Here is a 17110-nt window from a genome sequence, read left to right on the forward strand (position 1 = left end):
TTGGCTAATAAAGTCTATGTAAATTTTATTCAGTTTGGATGTGTGCCATAGTTTCGCAAAATATAATTCAATTGAAAAAGTTTAGAAGAGGTTTGTCTTTAAATTTAATGGTAATTAAGTTTTTAGCGGTACATTGTGGCATCATTTCAGTCCAAGAAATGTAATTTTGTTGGTGCAAGCCCATATAATTTTCTTTGTAAATATCTTGTTTTTTAGTTGGTCTTAATGCGATTCACTGGGTTTTTTCTCAAACGTTTAGCTGTAAAGAATAAACCAGCAAGAAACACTTCGCAATAATTTGTCTGAATTAAATATGGACTACAGGTTTTCTTAGCTTCCCACCAAACTTAACACACCGTAAACGCCCATAAAAAGAAATACTCTCCAAAAATTTAATATGGTCACGCATGACACGCACTCATAGATGGTCACGGATGACTGCACGTGATGGAAACAAGTCTGTCCCTGTCCGTCCAAGTGGTATGTAATGTAAGGTGTAAAAAGCCTAGATTTGGGCCAAAGCCTCAGAAGGTAGGTCTGTGTTTGTGTTCTTTGGTCAAACAAATTCATCCGGATTGAGTCCACAGCGGTTCGTAACGCGCAGCTGAAGCACTCCTCTCAGATTGCGAGATATAAAAACAAACAACTATGTCCAACAAAATTCTAAATTAGACATTTGTCATGAGTTATGAAACAGTGTAGCCACCTTATAAGATGTCTTCTATAACCCCCAAATTTTTGTGTAATTTATAGTTAATAAAGTTGCAAAACCTAAATAATGTTGACAAATATTTTTGTTCAGATCAAATACTAATTAGAGAAAAAATGGAGGGTGATGATACTGTTTTAAACTTTGGAGAAGAACACATACCAAAAAAACGAATTGTGCATCCCGTCACTTGCTTTTTCCACATGTTTTTTCGACTTACAGCCATTGTTGTGTATTTGGTCTGTGGAATTATTCAAAAAGGATTTGTGTTCAGTTTCATCGTAATCCTACTACTCCTGTGCGCCGACTTTTGGACAGTTAAAAATGTTTCAGGAAGGTTGTTGGTTGGCTTGCGGTGGTGGAACAAGGTTGATGAAGATGGACAAAGTAAATGGGTTTATGAATCGAGAAAACCAGGAGCTTTAAAGCGGCATCCAGTTCTTTCTGCTGAATCCAGGTGTTAGTTTTAAAATCAAACACTCTTTTTTGGAAATTTATTTATTGCAACCAACATTTAACTAAATGTTTTGTGGTATATTTTTCTACCTTAGTAGTTTTGTTCAAAGGATAAACAATGGTTTGTTGTTTCAGAATTTTTTGGTTGGGACTCATCATTTGTTCAGTGGTGTGGATTTTCTTTTTCTTTACTACTCTTTTTACACTCAACTTACCGTGGCTCTCGGTCGTTATCATTGCGTTGGTATTGAATGGGGCTAATTTATTTGGATACATTCGGTGCAAGTTTTCAAGCAGAAAGCAGCTAGGAAGTCTGGCTACGAAATACATCGGGGCACAAATGTTTAAATCCATGCAGTCAGATGAAACGAGTCACACCCCACTATCAACTGGAACCTTTTAAGATAGTTTATCAGCTGCTGGTATTTGTAATTCTGTAGCATTTTAATGGTGAATTGTTTATATTTTGAAGTGTGCAATACATGGCTTTGCATGTTGTGACCTGGTTATATGCTAAATCTGAACAAATCACTTTACTCATGGTACCTTTACACAAATGTATTATACAAATTTCCAAAATAAAAGATAAATAGTTGATTGTGGCAAATGATGTTGCATGCACATATCTAAAAAACAAACTAATTTATTGAAAGTAGTCTAAACTTTCATGTCTTTTATCCCCAACTCATCATCCTGTTCATCACTTCTTACATATTCCGCTTCAGTGAGGAAGGGATCAGCATCAGGAAAGTTTAGGTTTTGAATAAAACTGTTGTTTCCTGGATCATCTGAAATGCATTATTGATGTTGAGTAATTATAAGAAGAGTGGGCAAATACTTTGTCGTGTGATACACACGAAGTATTCCTGTGTTCTCGCGACTGAAATAACAGCACAAGTCTTGTTGTCATCAACTCTTTATACTTATGAACACAATACAACTGTGCAAAACGACAGCTAAACAACATAATGCAAATGACTCTCTTGATTATTAGCAACATGTGTGCATTGAAACCTGTAAATTTTAATGTAAGAGAGAGTCATTTATATGTAATGTTTTTGCCACCTAAAAAAAAACCTGGTGACCCAAATTTAGGTTGTGACCCACCATTTACGGATACATGTGCTAGCGGACTAAAGTATGTAAGTTAAAGTGGTAAATTACCTAGAATTAAAGTAAAATTGCCTTTTCCTTCAGCATAATTCTGTAGATTTTCACCAATATCCAAAAGTTTCTTGTTTTTCATGCTGTCTCCTTTGGCAAAGGGGTTGCTGTCGATTATCTAAAATAGTGATAACAGTCAATATACTAGTGGTTTTCAAGCTGTGCCTTTTCAAGGGATTTGCTGTGTACATAAATACAACTAAGGATGAAAATTTTCAACAAGTGCGATGATTTTTTGAAAATTTATCACATACACAAAATACTGGTTTCACTGTATTACACTAAATAATTAATAACAAACCATTTCTTTGATATTGAGAAGGAGTCCTTCAACTGTTGTGAATTTTCCACTGTTTGATAATGCTTGTGTTTCTAACTCCAATTCTGGTATTTTTGCAGAACAAGTGGTTGAAGTTAAGATATCTCTTGTAAGGTCTTCCATTTTCGTCACCAACAAACTAAAACTCCATTTTTTTTATAAATACTGGAATAAAAACAACAATTACAAAACGTACGTTATTCGTTTTCCTTTTGGTTCAAACCCGCCAGCAGTTTTTACTTCATTCGTTCTGTTTCCACAGTTGTCACAATTGGTTGCCATGATAATAACTTCTTTGAAATAGGGTATTTTTACAATCTGTACAAACAAACAGAACAGTGATTGCAACAAACATTTTTCATCCAACTTTTGTCTATAAAATAATCTCAGGCTGCACCAGAAACAAATGTCCACTGCTTGCCTTATACTTTATATTCCCACTTGAATTTAAAGTTTGATTGTTATAAATCAGGTCAGAAACTAACATGTGAGGGTTTACAAATTATGTCAAAATGTCAATGACTTTATCAAGATTTCTGTGGTTGGTAGAGGTTTATATATACCTAAATATACAAAGCAGTGTTAAAATATGACATTGCATCCAGCATGCCACCCTGGCAAGTATATATGTCATGAATTGCCAACCAAGTTATAAAAAAGCAGTAAGTTTAAGTCAATCACCTTCATTTTTGTTTCATTTAGTGCGTTACATGCGGAGCAGTTGGTTGCAAAATTCACAACTTCTTCATTTAGGTTAAGATTTTCTGTTATCTGTGGCAGTTCAACTTCACTTTTCGGTACTTCTTCACTGTCATCATCCTTTCAAGCACAGAAATTCTCATACATAAGTGTACAAAAATGCAGCATTGAAAACAAGAAGAGTTCTTACAGCAAGGCCAAGAAATTTCTCTTGGTCCAGCGTTCTTTTATAAACTTCTTTGGTCAAAAGTGGATCATTTTTTGGTGCGTTTGGGTTTTCTATGAAACTATTTCCTGAAGGATCATCTATGACCTTAACAAATATTTTATACTATTAGTGAGAACAGATAGTTACATTTGTAAGAAAACTTCATGCACTCACCAAAGTGAAGGACGGTTTCTCTATTGACTGTTTCAACACTTCAATAAACCGATCAATTTTTTCTGATGTTTCTGGGTCAAGTGCCTTAACCAAACAAAAAAATGGTAAACCCTTTAATTGCAAAATGATAAAAAGCAATACTTTTCGAACAGGTTGTTCTTGTTGCAATCCTTCAATTGTGCGCATCAAAATTCCCTCTATGGTGGACAAAGTCCCTTTTCGAGTTTTTGCAGGGATTTCGAAATCAATTTCAGGAATTTTCACTGTTGCTGTGTCTGAAGTCACAACCTGACGATCTAAATGCTTGTCACGAATAAATGAAAAGTTTAATGGATTCAGAATACTGTTTCAGTTCTTCTTAAAACTAATACCTCTTTTTCATTAATTTTCAACAAATATCTGCACCCCTTTTCTTGTATAATTCCTGCTGGCTGAACTTCATTGTTGGAACTGAAACAGTGAGGGCATGAAAATGAACTGATGATGACTTCCCGGAAAAAGGGAATTCGGGTCAGCAGAAGTCTTGTGGTGCCCTGTAAGATATCACAGTAATCTTTTTATATCCTCAATTCGAACTTACATTTTGGCCCAAGTTTTTAGGTAAGATGAACAACAAAATTACAAATAATTTACATCCTCATGGCAACTTGGGCACATGCTCGTCACTTCAGTAACTCCCTCATTGTCGGCAGAAATGGGCGCAAAGACAGTGTCGACGTTTTTGCCCCCCATTTTTCAATTTCCAAATACACACGACACAGTGAATCGAATACGAATACCAACACATCAAAATACAAATTACCGCATGGGACTTCGTCACGTAACACAACAGTGTTTCCTAAAATATTTTGACAATTTACCAAAGGAAAACTAAATTTGTTTTTTTAGTTTTACGTAGGCTACTTGGATCTGGACTGGGTCAGAGTTTACGGAATCAATGGTTTGCGCATAAAGCGGGGACGGGGAGGCTAAAAATACCACGTCTTTTTTAAGTAACTGCTGTAACTACAATAAGCGAGATATGCAACATCAAATTGGGAAAAATGTTGTAAAAAAATAACTTGAATTGGAAGAAAATTTACTCGAATCAATTACAGAGCACTGAGGTCATTATCAACGGTGTCCGTAGGATTCGCAATAGGAATCGCTTTTTTCCTGGGCGTCGAACCGTTTGCCATGCGGATTCAGGGCCCCTTGAGAGAAAAAGGATGTGATGGGGGAAAGAACCTTATCTTTTGGAGATCACAAAAACCAACAAGTGGGAGCCAGCCTTTAAGGCAGAAATCCGTTACTTTTGAGAAAAACAATCGTGTTCGTGGGTCTCCCAGTTTGGCATTGTCCCCGGTGCCCCGCGTTCAGCCCTAGTTTGGGTTTTTGAAGTTGTTTATCCGGTTCATTTCTGGGTGATTCAAAGCTTTAGATTTAGTTTCACTTTACTATTTTATTTTGAACATAGAAGCACATTTATCACGACAAGACGTGAACTTCCTGAAACAAAAGTCAGTCAAACGTTTGTTTGTGCAATTTTGAACGTCATTGCTATGTCACAAATCATCTTTGACTGTTCTGGCAAAAGCGAGTCACATACGTTTCAGTTCGAAAAAGAATTAAGTCCGATTTAAACTATCCGGTTTAGTTCCGTTTCGACTTTGCATTTTTCTCGTTGCTGTGCTCATGTTAGACTCAAAAAAGGGCTGAAATTTGGGTTGCATACTTCCTCGATTTTTGTGACTAAAATAATTAAGCGAGAGCTTATTAAATGTTTATTTCTAAATAAACAAGTTACAAATCTTTATCTCAGAAATGTGGGAGAGGCTAAAATAAGCAAACCTATTCATTTGAAATTTTTCTTGGATTTGTGTGTAGGCCTATCTCACATAGCCACACCGTTGAGATTACTTCAGTTTTCCGTTGTCGCGTCGTGCATTTGCGTTCATTCTTTTTCTGGCCTTTCGCAAGTCGCCCTTCCAGGCAGTGATTGTCTGCGAGAAAATATCGTTCACATAGGCACCTGACTTGACGATTTTTGTAGTTTCATAGGTGGTCATGCTGTCAATGTCTTGTTTCATGTTTATTGTTCATGCACGAAGCAATTTTTCATGCATAATAAAAATGATTTAATTACAATGGGATGCACAATGGGATGCAATTATTAATACTTCCGCTATTCTTGTTTGAATCAATATCCGTGTATCTATTAAAATACGTGCTTCATACAGTATTGCACTGAAATTTATGAAAAGATTAGGCAAGAATAAAAGGCTACTCAACAAAAATTTACCAGAAAATGTTTCTAAAGTTGTTTCTTCTTCTTTCTGCCACCTTTAGTTGTATTTACTCAGGTGAGGTCATTTTCCAACTTTATTTTTTTGATGTTTAATCATGTTTAGCAATTTGTAACAAACAAAAAGCTGCATTTTAAAAAATTCGCTCTTAACAATCTGGTAAAATAAAGTCAAAAATGCTGCTCTTGCCCACAGATCAACAAAACTCATTTAGTTATTATTTTTTGGTAATACTTGATGCATTATTTGAATATTGAAAGGAAAATGCTATCACACAGTTACCTCAAATAATATTCATCAAACCTATATTTAGCAAATTAAAATGCTAGGCTTTCAGCTTGGAATATTTTAATTTTTTCGTTTCCCATCAACAATCTGTTCTCAAAACTGCAAGTTTCTAAGAGAAAACCTCAAAACGAGTAGTTGTTCGCATTAAAGACAATATGTGTTAGGCTATATAAGCCTTCTGCACTGTGCGTTATAATTCTTAAAAACCCTTTTCTGGTAAAATGCACAAAGCATCATGTGAAACATAATTTCGCATCGAAATTATTGTGTGGTAGAAGGTATTTTGTTATGTCTTTTTTTTCACCCCCAAAACTTCAACACAACTTAAACCTATACCACAATTCGCTGTAATTGATTAAGTTTATTGGCACTTTAATTAAATGCAAGCCAAGTGACTCTTTGAAACAAAGCAAAAAAAGAACATTAACAAAAGAATGTTATATAAAGTATGTTTTCGTCAATTACTATCACCATTTTGTTGATGTAAATTTTTAAGTATACCAGAACATTCTGCGTCTAAATTATTTTGTTTAACCGTAAAAAAAATTGAGCCGCTTTCCTTTTCGCCCGAAACACATACAGAGAAAAACAGAAGGTGGGCGTCGCAACTTAATTCCACTTTATTTCAGGATTAAGTAGAAGTCCTTGTCGCCAGTATGCACTGAACAAGCAATGTATGTACGGAAAAGAGTTTGATTGGGAATCGTGCCAGTGGAAATGTAACGAGATTATGGATGACGTCGTTCTCACATGTAAGTTGATCCGCTTTTATTTGGTTTTCAACATGAGATTGCTTGTTTTGTTTCAAAATTCAACTTAACTTGTCTTTCACAACTCTGAAAACAAAACACTGCTCCGTATTGCAGAAAATCTTGTTTTCTGTATTAAGACGTTTCTACCATAATATAATGCCATCAACAATAAAATGGCATTGCTGTGGTCTGGCTTGTTTTTCACATATAGCATATTTTCTAGCTGCAATGAAGGAATGGGTAATGCAACAGGAAATTGGCATAACTCCCAGAGCTGGTTCGGTGTTAAGCAGATGGAATAATCGCCCACAACAAGGATTTTATCGAATTCCCTACATGTACTCGCCTCAAATTGGTAACGATAAAGTTCGATAATTTTGTTCGCATTGACAAGTTAAAAATATTAGAGAAGTGAATTCTCGTGTACACTTTTTTGCGTTGCTACCTGAAGTAAGTAACATGTGATTTGAAATGTTTTTTTTGTCTGCGAAACCATGCAAGATTATTCTAGTTGACAAGCAACCCGTAATATGTCAGAAGTAAACCTAAACGTTTTTTTTACAAAATTGTCCTAAAAATCAAATGGTATAGCTCATGGAATCCTTTAAAATTTGTGTGGAATCCACGCTGTAAAATACGCGCGATCTTATTATAATACAGAATTATTTTCGCTACGTATCGAGAAGTAAATTCACGTTTTCAATATTTAGCATATCTTTACAGACCAACTAGTGAGCAGAAAAGCAGTTATAAATAAAGCATTGTCAGTCATCAATTCAATCACTTGCATAAAGTTTGAACCGGCAGTTTCGGGAGACCAAGATATCATAGAATTTATCGACGGGACCGGTTGTTATTCATACGTAGGAAGGAATGGCGGGGTTCAACAGGTAAAACGTAAAGATCTTGCGAGCTTTATTACCTGTAGTTGTATATGATTTCTATTGACAAAATATTGAGTCAATGTCATAATGGTTTTTTATAATCGAATTCATTGCTTATAGATATCGATTGGACTTGGATGCGGTAACGTAGGGACAGCTTTGCATGAATGTCTACATGCCCTTGGTTTCTGGCATGAGCACAGTCGGGCCGACAGGGATTCGTTTGTGAAAATTGTCTGGCAAAACATCCAATCGGGTAAAAATGCCACTATCTCTGCTTTGGTTAAATAAGTTACTCGTAAAATGTGTGTTACAGGCCAGGAGCACAACTTTTTCAAACGATTGCAAGCAAACACAGTATCATTCAACTCTTCTTACGATTTTCAATCTATCATGCATTATTCCTCGTATGCTTTTAGCAACAATCGCCAACCAACCATTGTAAACCGGTATGTACAACATTGTAATCAGTTTTACAGTAGTTTCATTAACTGTTGTTGTTCAGTTTACACGAGTGGCTTCTCTGCAACTTGCGTACTACATATTACTTCGATACAAACAAAATAGCCAATGCAATAGTCATGATACAGACGTTGATTGTTGTACTACAATCATTTTCAGTGTAAAATGAAATTCTCGACTATCGCATTGACTATTTTGTTTGTATTGAAGATTTACTAAACCGTCAGTTATTTTCCTAAATAATACTTTGTTTAACAGGCGACAAAATAAAATCGATAAAAATAAAAATATTTCGGTCGGACATGGGATATATATATTTTAATGAGAGCTGCAGACAGGGTGTATACACGCACTGTTTCGACCTGTAAGGTCTCATCAGTGCAGCTGTTGATGTGGCACTGTGCTAGCTGGTAGACTAGCAGGCACACAGATTTCCACTTTGTGGTACCTTTCGGTCAATCGTCGATATGTTGGGTACCAAACTAGGTACCAATCAACACAGACGAACCACGTGGAGCGCACTATGGCCAAAACAACTGTTTGGGACCCAATAGCGCTATCGGCTCGGCTTTCACCCAAATCATATTATATGCGCAAAAGAGCCATAAAAATCAATTGACCGAAAGGTACCACAAAGTGGAAATCTGTGTGCCTGCTAGTCTACCAGCTAGCACAGTGCCACATCAACAGCTGCACTGATGATACCTCACAGGTCGAAACAGTGCGTGTATACACCCTGTCTGCAGCTCTCATTGATTATTATGGCTCTTTTGCGAATATAACATATATATATATATATATATTGTTTATAACCACAGGTCAAGTGGACTTACATTTGATGTTCAACGATCTGCTCTATCAGTAGAGGATCAACACCAAGTGCGAGATATGTATTCTTGTGACAAAACTCGAGGAATTCCTAAAACAACCAGTTGTTATCATCCAATAGACCGGGGTTTTAGTTACAGCGGGACAATTTCGAAGACTGTGAGCGGTAAAACATGTCAGAGATGGGATGCAACAACACCTCACATTCCATCATAGTATGTATAACCCATGCGATAGCCTATGTAGGCATACACCCGCAACGAGAAGTTAAAAGTTCTGATAAATAAATATTTTATAAAACGTTTCGATCAATGCTGTTGAATTCACTTCTTAACATAAAGTAAATCAGCCAAACCAGATGCTCAATCAATTGCTACTTAACACAAAAATGTGTTGCCTTAGACTTTTTATAAAAGAGTAGACAAACAGCATTATTTCCTTAAGTTTTGTGCATGCTTGTCACATAAACAGTGTTTTATAAATCGATTTTTGTGCTTAGTTTGTTTTAACTTGCTTTCAATCAAATTCAGCATGTGTAGTAATATAACAAAGTGTGGTTACGTTTTAATACTGTTTGGGTGCGCTTCATTGCAAGGCTGCTTTTCTTTGCTCGAAACTGTTTGCATAGCCTGTCTATAGGCGTGAGTTTATAACTTTTTGAAAACTGTCCTTCTTACATGTGAAGCAACGTAGATTTTATTTCACCAAAAATTTCGTTTGCCATCCGGCGAGACTATGACAAATTCCTATAGCAGCAACAGCAACTGCGCCACAGAATCAACGTCTGTGTTGATCTGTAGGTGCACAAAAGCGAACTGATATACGGTTCTGTTTATAAATCAATTTTTTAAAAGCAAACCATATATGCTGACTGGAGCTGGGCTGCATGAAAACTATTGTCGAAATCCAACCACTGACGACCATGGTCCGTGGTGTTACACAACAGATCCTCTCATCAGATGGGAATATTGCAGCATCCCGAAATGCAATCCGGCGGGTAACAAAAAATAATATGAGAATACACATATTTTAAATATGAAAACCAAAGCTAATATGTTATTAATCATCTTAAGCGAAGTAGCATATTAGCTTTGGCTTTCATATTTAAAGTAATTAACTCTCAGTATTTCCACCCAAATACAGATATTAATGTGTTAATTCCGCAGGAAAAAAATTGGCCACTATTAAGCTCAAATATTTCATATTCGTTTGTTACGTACCTGCTAGTTTGCTGCATTACTACTCAAATTGAAATGTTTTCGTTTAGTTGGGTGTTTTGTATATGTTTCTAACCGGCTTTTTACTACTGTTTAGTTCAACCTGTAAAAGAGCCCATACCATTCGGGGCGTTACCGGGGTTTTGGACGTATTTTGGAAGCTGGTCAGCATGTTCACAAACCTGCGGAAAAGCAATTCAGTATCGGTAAATACAAATTCAACATTATTGTAATTAGGTTGATGAAGATTACTTTATAATAAATAGATAGTCAACTACACTAAAATAGCCTTTCTCCCTTGGCATTTCCGAATTTAAATTGACTAGGTGGCAAAAAAACGAAATTATTAAATGTTCACTAGGTTGAACAATTTATCTGCTTTCGCAAGTCGTTTGAACAGGGTTTGCAGTTTATTCAAATGTGTATTTTCATTATTATCCTGAAGGAGTGCATATGGCACTTTAGGTTTAAAACCGAGGATGTGTTAACACAGAAAAATATCGCAATTTACATATTGGTCGTGAAAAAGCGCATAACACAATATTTACATTTTGCTGTGTAGTCGACATAATTCCGATTCGCTCGAATATTGAAATATGGCTTTGTATATTATTCTGCCGAATCCGAATATTCAACAATAATTTAAACCAGTGTAGTTCCAAACCTTGGGCTATAGGAATTTACTTTTTTTCTACTTGCCTGTCCAGGGATATTGACCTAGGATATGTTACAACACTGCAAAAACGCTATACGGTGACATACAAAGGTTTATCTAATACTGATTATTCTATCACTTTGGCGTGCTTTCTCTGGCGCATGCATGGCTATCTACTCATTCAGCGACCAAAATTACCATTATTCATAATGAGCTTCGGATAGTAAACGTCATACCTACTGAAAAAATTGGGGGATCCGCTCTTGTGTTTCAATAAGTATATAAGTATATATTCCAATAAGTATATATTCCTAGCACGTCACAAGAACGCAAGGTAAATTTATAGCACAAGGATCTCATACGATTTTGTATCCGTGACCAACACAAAAAAGTCTTAAACATTGAAGCAATCATATGTGAATCCAACATATACCATTGGATTTCTAGAACAAGGAGCTGCATTGGAAGCACAGAAGGATCCATTACATGTCCTGGTAAACATTGGGAATCCAGGGCATGTTCCAATTTGCCTGCCTGCAAAATTAAAGGTATACTTGCACCCAGGGCCGGTCCTAGAAAATGCGAGGCCCGATTTCAAAAGAAAAAAGCGGGACCGCTGTTCTTAACTTAAAAAGTGTTCCCTGAAGTATAATTCATCAAAAGCGAATTTTAGACCTTTTTTTTCTAGGGCAATTGCTGTGCCCCTTTTTAAGTGCCGGGGATTTGGTCTTATCCAACCGCCGATCCCTGGGGGTTTTCATAGTGACCTCGGTATTAATGATATGCACCCTAGATTTAAACCTTAGCAGGAACAAAATTTTCAAAACCTAAAGGGGTCCGCGACTACTATGACGTCATTAAAAGGGGTTCGCTACAGGGGAAAGATTGAAAACAACTGATCAGAAAACCTCACGTTTACGGATGTATCACCTTCTTAAAAAACTAAACTTTTCTTTGTGTTTAGAGAGAAAGTGTTTAAATAATAGCCTTTTGCGTACAATCAACACGAAAATAACACAAATAATCCGAACAGAATGTCAAACATGCGCCTTTCTGAAGTCTTTTGTTTAATACAATTATAGGCTATAACACCGTGTATCTGTCCATTAGCAACAGGGACTTGGGGAAATTGGAGTGATTGGTCTGAGTGCACAAGACCTTGCGGTAATGGACGTCATTACAGAGTGCGAAACTGCACAGAAACATTGTGCAATGGCCCGGTTTACCGAAAGACAACTTGCAACAACCAACCTTGCCCGCTATGTGAGCATCTGCAGTATTACTGAATCAAGTAATTATTCAATAATATTTACGTTTAGACAAAGGAAGGGGGTGCTTTAACAAAACGGATAAATCCAGTTACAGAGGACGAATTTCCGTATCATCTTCAGGAAAAATATGTATCAAATGGAAGAAAACTGAAATGTATAAGAGCATTACGTCTTTCAAAAAAATTATGATTCTCAAAAGCTTTTGTCGACAGAAACAAAAACACTTACCCAACTGCAAACCTCAAGAAGAATCATTGCAGGAATCCTGAGTTAAAACCACTACCCTACTGTTTTGTGGATAAAAACACCAGAGAAAACTGCAGTGTTCCGGATTGCAATGAAGGTACAAATAATAGTTTTGGATCGTTTGTTGTACATTACTGTGCAGAATATGTACGACAGCAGCGGAAAACATACACACAATGTGTCAAAGGTATCTTTTCACTGGTATCCTTGACTTTATGTTGGTTTAAATCAAACAATGTTTAATCAAGCTATTTTCTTTCCTCGCCAAGATGTTTTGTGTGTGAAATTGACCTGTCTCGATAGAAACTATGATGCAATAAAATAGGTCACAGTAACGAATTTATATCATGTTAATATTTAGTACAGTACTAGGTAGCGTGCAACAACACGCATGACCATTTAAGTTGTGGAATGCCGGTGTGGGTTATTGCGCAATACAATCGTCCTTGGTAAAACTCCCACTTTCGTAAGAGCTCTTTCAAAGCTGTTCTTGCTATTTACGTCAAGATTAATTCTTAATTAAGAGAGAAAATATTAAAAATGACTACAGGAATCAGCCTGTGCAGGTCGGTGACCTGTGGATCTGTCTTTCCGAATCAATATAATATTCCTAGAACTCCAAATTGAATTGAATTGAATAAGACAGAATGTAAGGACGCCAATAGGCGAAATTAATATTTCTGTTAAAAAATAAAGATCATACACTGGCGCTGATTATTCTTTACTTCTTTTGGAGTGTCAGGAATATCAAATTCTTGCCCAGGTGCCTCTTGGACGCCATTCTCCCCGTTTTCAGCTTGCTCAGCTTCATGTGGGGGAGGGTATCAGTTTCATGTCAGGCAATGTATGGGTGGAGTGGTGAATCAGGGAAGTTGCAAAGGAAAAGTTTGGAATAGAGAAAAGTGCAACACGCATTCTTGTCCAATCACGAATAGCACAGGTACTTGGCCAATTTCTTTTCTTAGAGCTGGAAGGTCTGTTTGACTACTTATAGGTGAAAACGACTTATTTGTCAGTACCAATGTGTTTTACCGATACGTGTGTTTTCTTCTACTCATAGACATCGTCCGTATTGCCTATATACACAAACAAAAAGTTTCCAAAATATTGGCATATAATTAACTTTATAGGATTATTATTGATTTACACTATTGTGTTTTTGCAGGGCCAACCCCACCTCCAACCGAGGTAATCCCCACCACGGAAATCCCCCAACCCCCAAACTGTGCTACTTTGGGCAATGCTACCTTGTATCGAGGAAATGTATCAAAAACATATTCAGGAATTAATTGCCAACGATGGGACACATTACATCCACATCCTCACACTTACAGGCAAACATTTAATCGTAAGGCTTTGATACAGGAAAATAAATGTAGGCCTTCGCGTATTGTTTTTTTTCTGAATATTGCCGGTAATAATCCAAGCATTATATTTTAAAGAAGTGTGAACTCCTGGAGAATACTATTTGATACCAAAAGCCCAATATTGTATTTTCATCTTACTTTGAGAAAATTGTTTTTCTTTTTGTAAACACATGGATGTATTTTTAAAATTCATGACTCTGGGAGAGCCATCGTGATAATGACCAAAACTTTCTGTTCACAGAACTTTGGACCACATCACCAATGCAGGATTGTACGAAAATTATTGCCGTGCACCAGAGTCAAGTGACACGTGGCCATGGTGTTACGCTTTGTCATACAATGTAATAAAAGCTCCATGTGATGTACCAGAATGTATCCAAGGTACAGTTGTTAATGGTTATATGTTTAATTTCTCACTGGTTGGTAAATGCCGTAAATGTGCCGAACCACAAAAAAAAACGCCAAAATAGATAAACAATCCATTTTTTTGCGACAACTATGAAAATTAAAGACGTCATACATTCTGTTTTCGTCAGGATTTGGTCATTTAGGTTTACAGGCTTCGCAGGCCACTTTTTCCTGACAAGTCGAAACAGGATCTGAAAAATTAAGTTCCGTGCGTGGTTTGAACCCATAACACTGGGCTTTCCTGACGCAACTCTCTACCGACTGAGCTACAAAGGCTCAGCAGTTTTGCGGTGTATATTGTGGCCAAGGCATACTGGTGCGCAAGTGTACAGCTTTGTCATGCAACCTTCACATATATGTAGGCGGTTTCTACCACAATAATCAGACAACGCAGCAATAATGTTTCATGCGAACGCATGATTGACGGGATCGCCCCACTGCGCCAGGTCCTTACTTGACTATCACAGCTATCGTATCAAAATCATTAGGTTTTTTCAGGCTTCACAGCCTAGGCATTGTGGTCTAGCTGAAACAGCTACTGTTTCGTGAAAAGTCAGATTCAGACAATTCAGAATACCCTTATGCTACATAAATAATGCTTTGGATAACTACACATATTGAACTATAGCTTGGACTAATCGAGTTTTAAACAGAGCCAGCACCTGTAAAACCTGGCATCGGTTGCCTGAGGGAGAATGGAGCTCATTTTTACAGAGGAGGACAATCTACAACTAGGGATGGACTCACTTGTCAACGTTGGGATTTAAATTCTCCACATGCTCATCTATTGTAAGCAATGAATTATGGATTTTATGGAATATAATAAAAAAATATTGTAAATAGTTTACTCAACAAATGTTGGCAGTAACTTTTTTCATCACTAGTTTAGTAAATGACATGGATGGCGAGGTTACAGTAATAAAAAGGTGAACCGGATACGCCAAAGATAAAAAAAATAGGCAAGGCACGGTGAATATACCAGTTTGACAAACTTACAGCATTACGTGAGCTTTTGAGTAGTTCAACAAAACCGCTATTGCTCAAACAGGTTTAAATATCATTCCTCTGTTCAACTTTCACCAGTGTGGATATATTTAACGTCATAACTTTTATTGTGGACTAACAATGCAATCTGAACCCTCAACTTAAGAGTAGAAACACAAATACTTAAAATTTTTCGATATGGGCTGCAGAAATGTCACTCCCGCAAATTGTCATATACATCTGGCACGACATTGATTCTTCGAGTTAAAGTTCAAACAAAATTGTGAATGATATAAAATTAAAGGACATTTTTATGTGTTGGCAGAAAATCGTTCAACTACCCAGTGCATGGACTGGGACCTCACAACTATTGCCGATCTGTGAACTTTGGGATACTTTGGTGCTTTACAACTGACCCTGAGAAACTGTGGGATTATTGCGATGTTCCTTCTTGTTAAACAATTTATGTGAAAAAAATATTGTATTGGTGAAAATATATATGTGACAATATGGTGCTGTGGTGTTGATCAATTTGAATTCAAAACCGTTGAGTTATAGCTTGTAATACGTGGACATGTCTCGTTTAAGATTGATTTTAAAGTGAAAGGCAATTTTGAGGCAATTCTGTTACAAATTGCTCATCGCGACTAATAAAATAATTTTGTGCTGATTGCCGCTTTTTCTTTTAATCTAATGGTTCACAACCTTTTTTACTTTGCTACCACCTTTAAAAATTTCCGTCACACCGGGACCCTTGTTCATGCTCTTTTACTAACGAACAAAAGAGGTCTGATCAGTGCAGCTAGTGTGACTTTCAGACGACTTTGCTGACCAAACGGCCAAGCAACGACTTCCACTTTGTGGTTACTTTTCAATCACCGTCATCCGTTGGGCACCAAACTTGGTGCAACTTTACGGAGAAAACAAGGTGGAAACACTGTCCAAGCAAAGCTCAACCAATAGTGCCGTTAGGCCCGGTGTCACAATAATCACAAGATTATCAAATTGGAGCCAATATTATGAATTGTGTATAAGCTGCAGAAAGATGGCCACTGTTTCGACCTAAAAGGTCTCATTAGTGCAGATGGTGTGACTTTCAGTGTCACAATATTACCTTCAAATCGAATGGTTTTGGCGCCCTTTGCAGACGACCCCACACTCGCAAAACGCCACCAATCAAGACTGGATTAAGACTGTACAGTGCCTTTGACGGAAGTTTCTTCAGAATCCTCTTCTTTTAACCACGACCGACGTCTTTACACTTACACAGTGCATCCAGTTCCTCCGAAAACTCCCCTCGCTAAACATGTTTACCAATCGCGATTTCGGCCCTTCTAAGATCAGCGACAGTCATTCCCTTACACTGCGGTTCTGCTAGAGATTGAAGATAGTCCACAAACCGCAGGAGCCACGCTACTGCCTGCTTTAACTTCTTCCATGAAGAATAGCGCTGAATCAAGTCATCAAACAAATGACGCTCCTCAGTAGCATGCAAAACCATCGTTTTCTTCGGCTTTAGGTTCAAATATTCTTCGGGCATGTCCCGGACGTTTATAGGATTCGCAGGCCAGCGACTCTCGTCTTTGTACAGAAACTACGGGCCCGGAGAACCAACGCTTGTTTTCGAGAAAGGTCCTAACAGTAAACCCGCGCGAGATGCATCCAGATTCTTTTCAGTTGGAACATGCCTCCACTGCGACGCGTCAGACCCTTCTTCGATTTTTGCTAATCTGT

At 37.1% G+C, this 17110-nt stretch overlaps 3 protein-coding genes across 3 annotated transcripts; 2 read left to right on the top strand and 1 right to left on the bottom strand.

Moving 5' to 3' along the window:
* Positions 1–431: 431 nt before the first annotated feature.
* LOC145909213 (Golgi apparatus membrane protein TVP23 homolog B-like) lies at positions 432–1663 on the top strand. Its single transcript, XM_082996546.1, has 3 exons — positions 432–531; positions 803–1166; positions 1301–1663. The coding sequence occupies exons 2-3, from the start codon at positions 826–828 to the stop codon at positions 1566–1568; spliced, it is 609 nt and encodes a 202-aa protein (XP_082852672.1). The 5' UTR covers positions 432–531; positions 803–825; the 3' UTR covers positions 1569–1663.
* Positions 1664–1708: 45 nt separating this feature from the next.
* LOC145909212 (zinc finger protein ZPR1-like) lies at positions 1709–4557 on the bottom strand. The gene is made up of 10 exons (XM_082996545.1): positions 4363–4557; positions 4101–4262; positions 3871–4032; positions 3730–3813; positions 3538–3660; positions 3330–3467; positions 2845–2966; positions 2631–2787; positions 2330–2447; positions 1709–1953 (listed from the first exon to the last, which is right to left on the bottom strand). The coding sequence occupies exons 1-10, from the start codon at positions 4459–4461 to the stop codon at positions 1823–1825; spliced, it is 1296 nt and encodes a 431-aa protein (XP_082852671.1). The 5' UTR covers positions 4462–4557; the 3' UTR covers positions 1709–1822.
* A 2475-nt stretch (positions 4558–7032) lies between these two features.
* On the top strand, positions 7033–15834 carry LOC145909564 (plasminogen-like). The gene is made up of 18 exons (XM_082996944.1): positions 7033–7054; positions 7278–7409; positions 7778–7944; positions 8059–8194; positions 8255–8387; positions 9219–9443; positions 10083–10225; positions 10543–10651; positions 11416–11434; positions 11508–11594; positions 12211–12363; positions 12420–12525; positions 12571–12714; positions 13381–13557; positions 13783–13951; positions 14226–14365; positions 15046–15181; positions 15702–15834. The coding sequence occupies exons 1-18, from the start codon at positions 7033–7035 to the stop codon at positions 15832–15834; spliced, it is 2331 nt and encodes a 776-aa protein (XP_082853070.1).
* Positions 15835–17110: the final 1276 nt, after the last annotated feature.

This window comes from Ascidia mentula, chromosome 7 (genome assembly GCF_947561715.1).
Source record: "Ascidia mentula chromosome 7, kaAscMent1.1, whole genome shotgun sequence".
Lineage (NCBI taxonomy): Eukaryota > Metazoa > Chordata > Ascidiacea > Phlebobranchia > Ascidiidae > Ascidia > Ascidia mentula.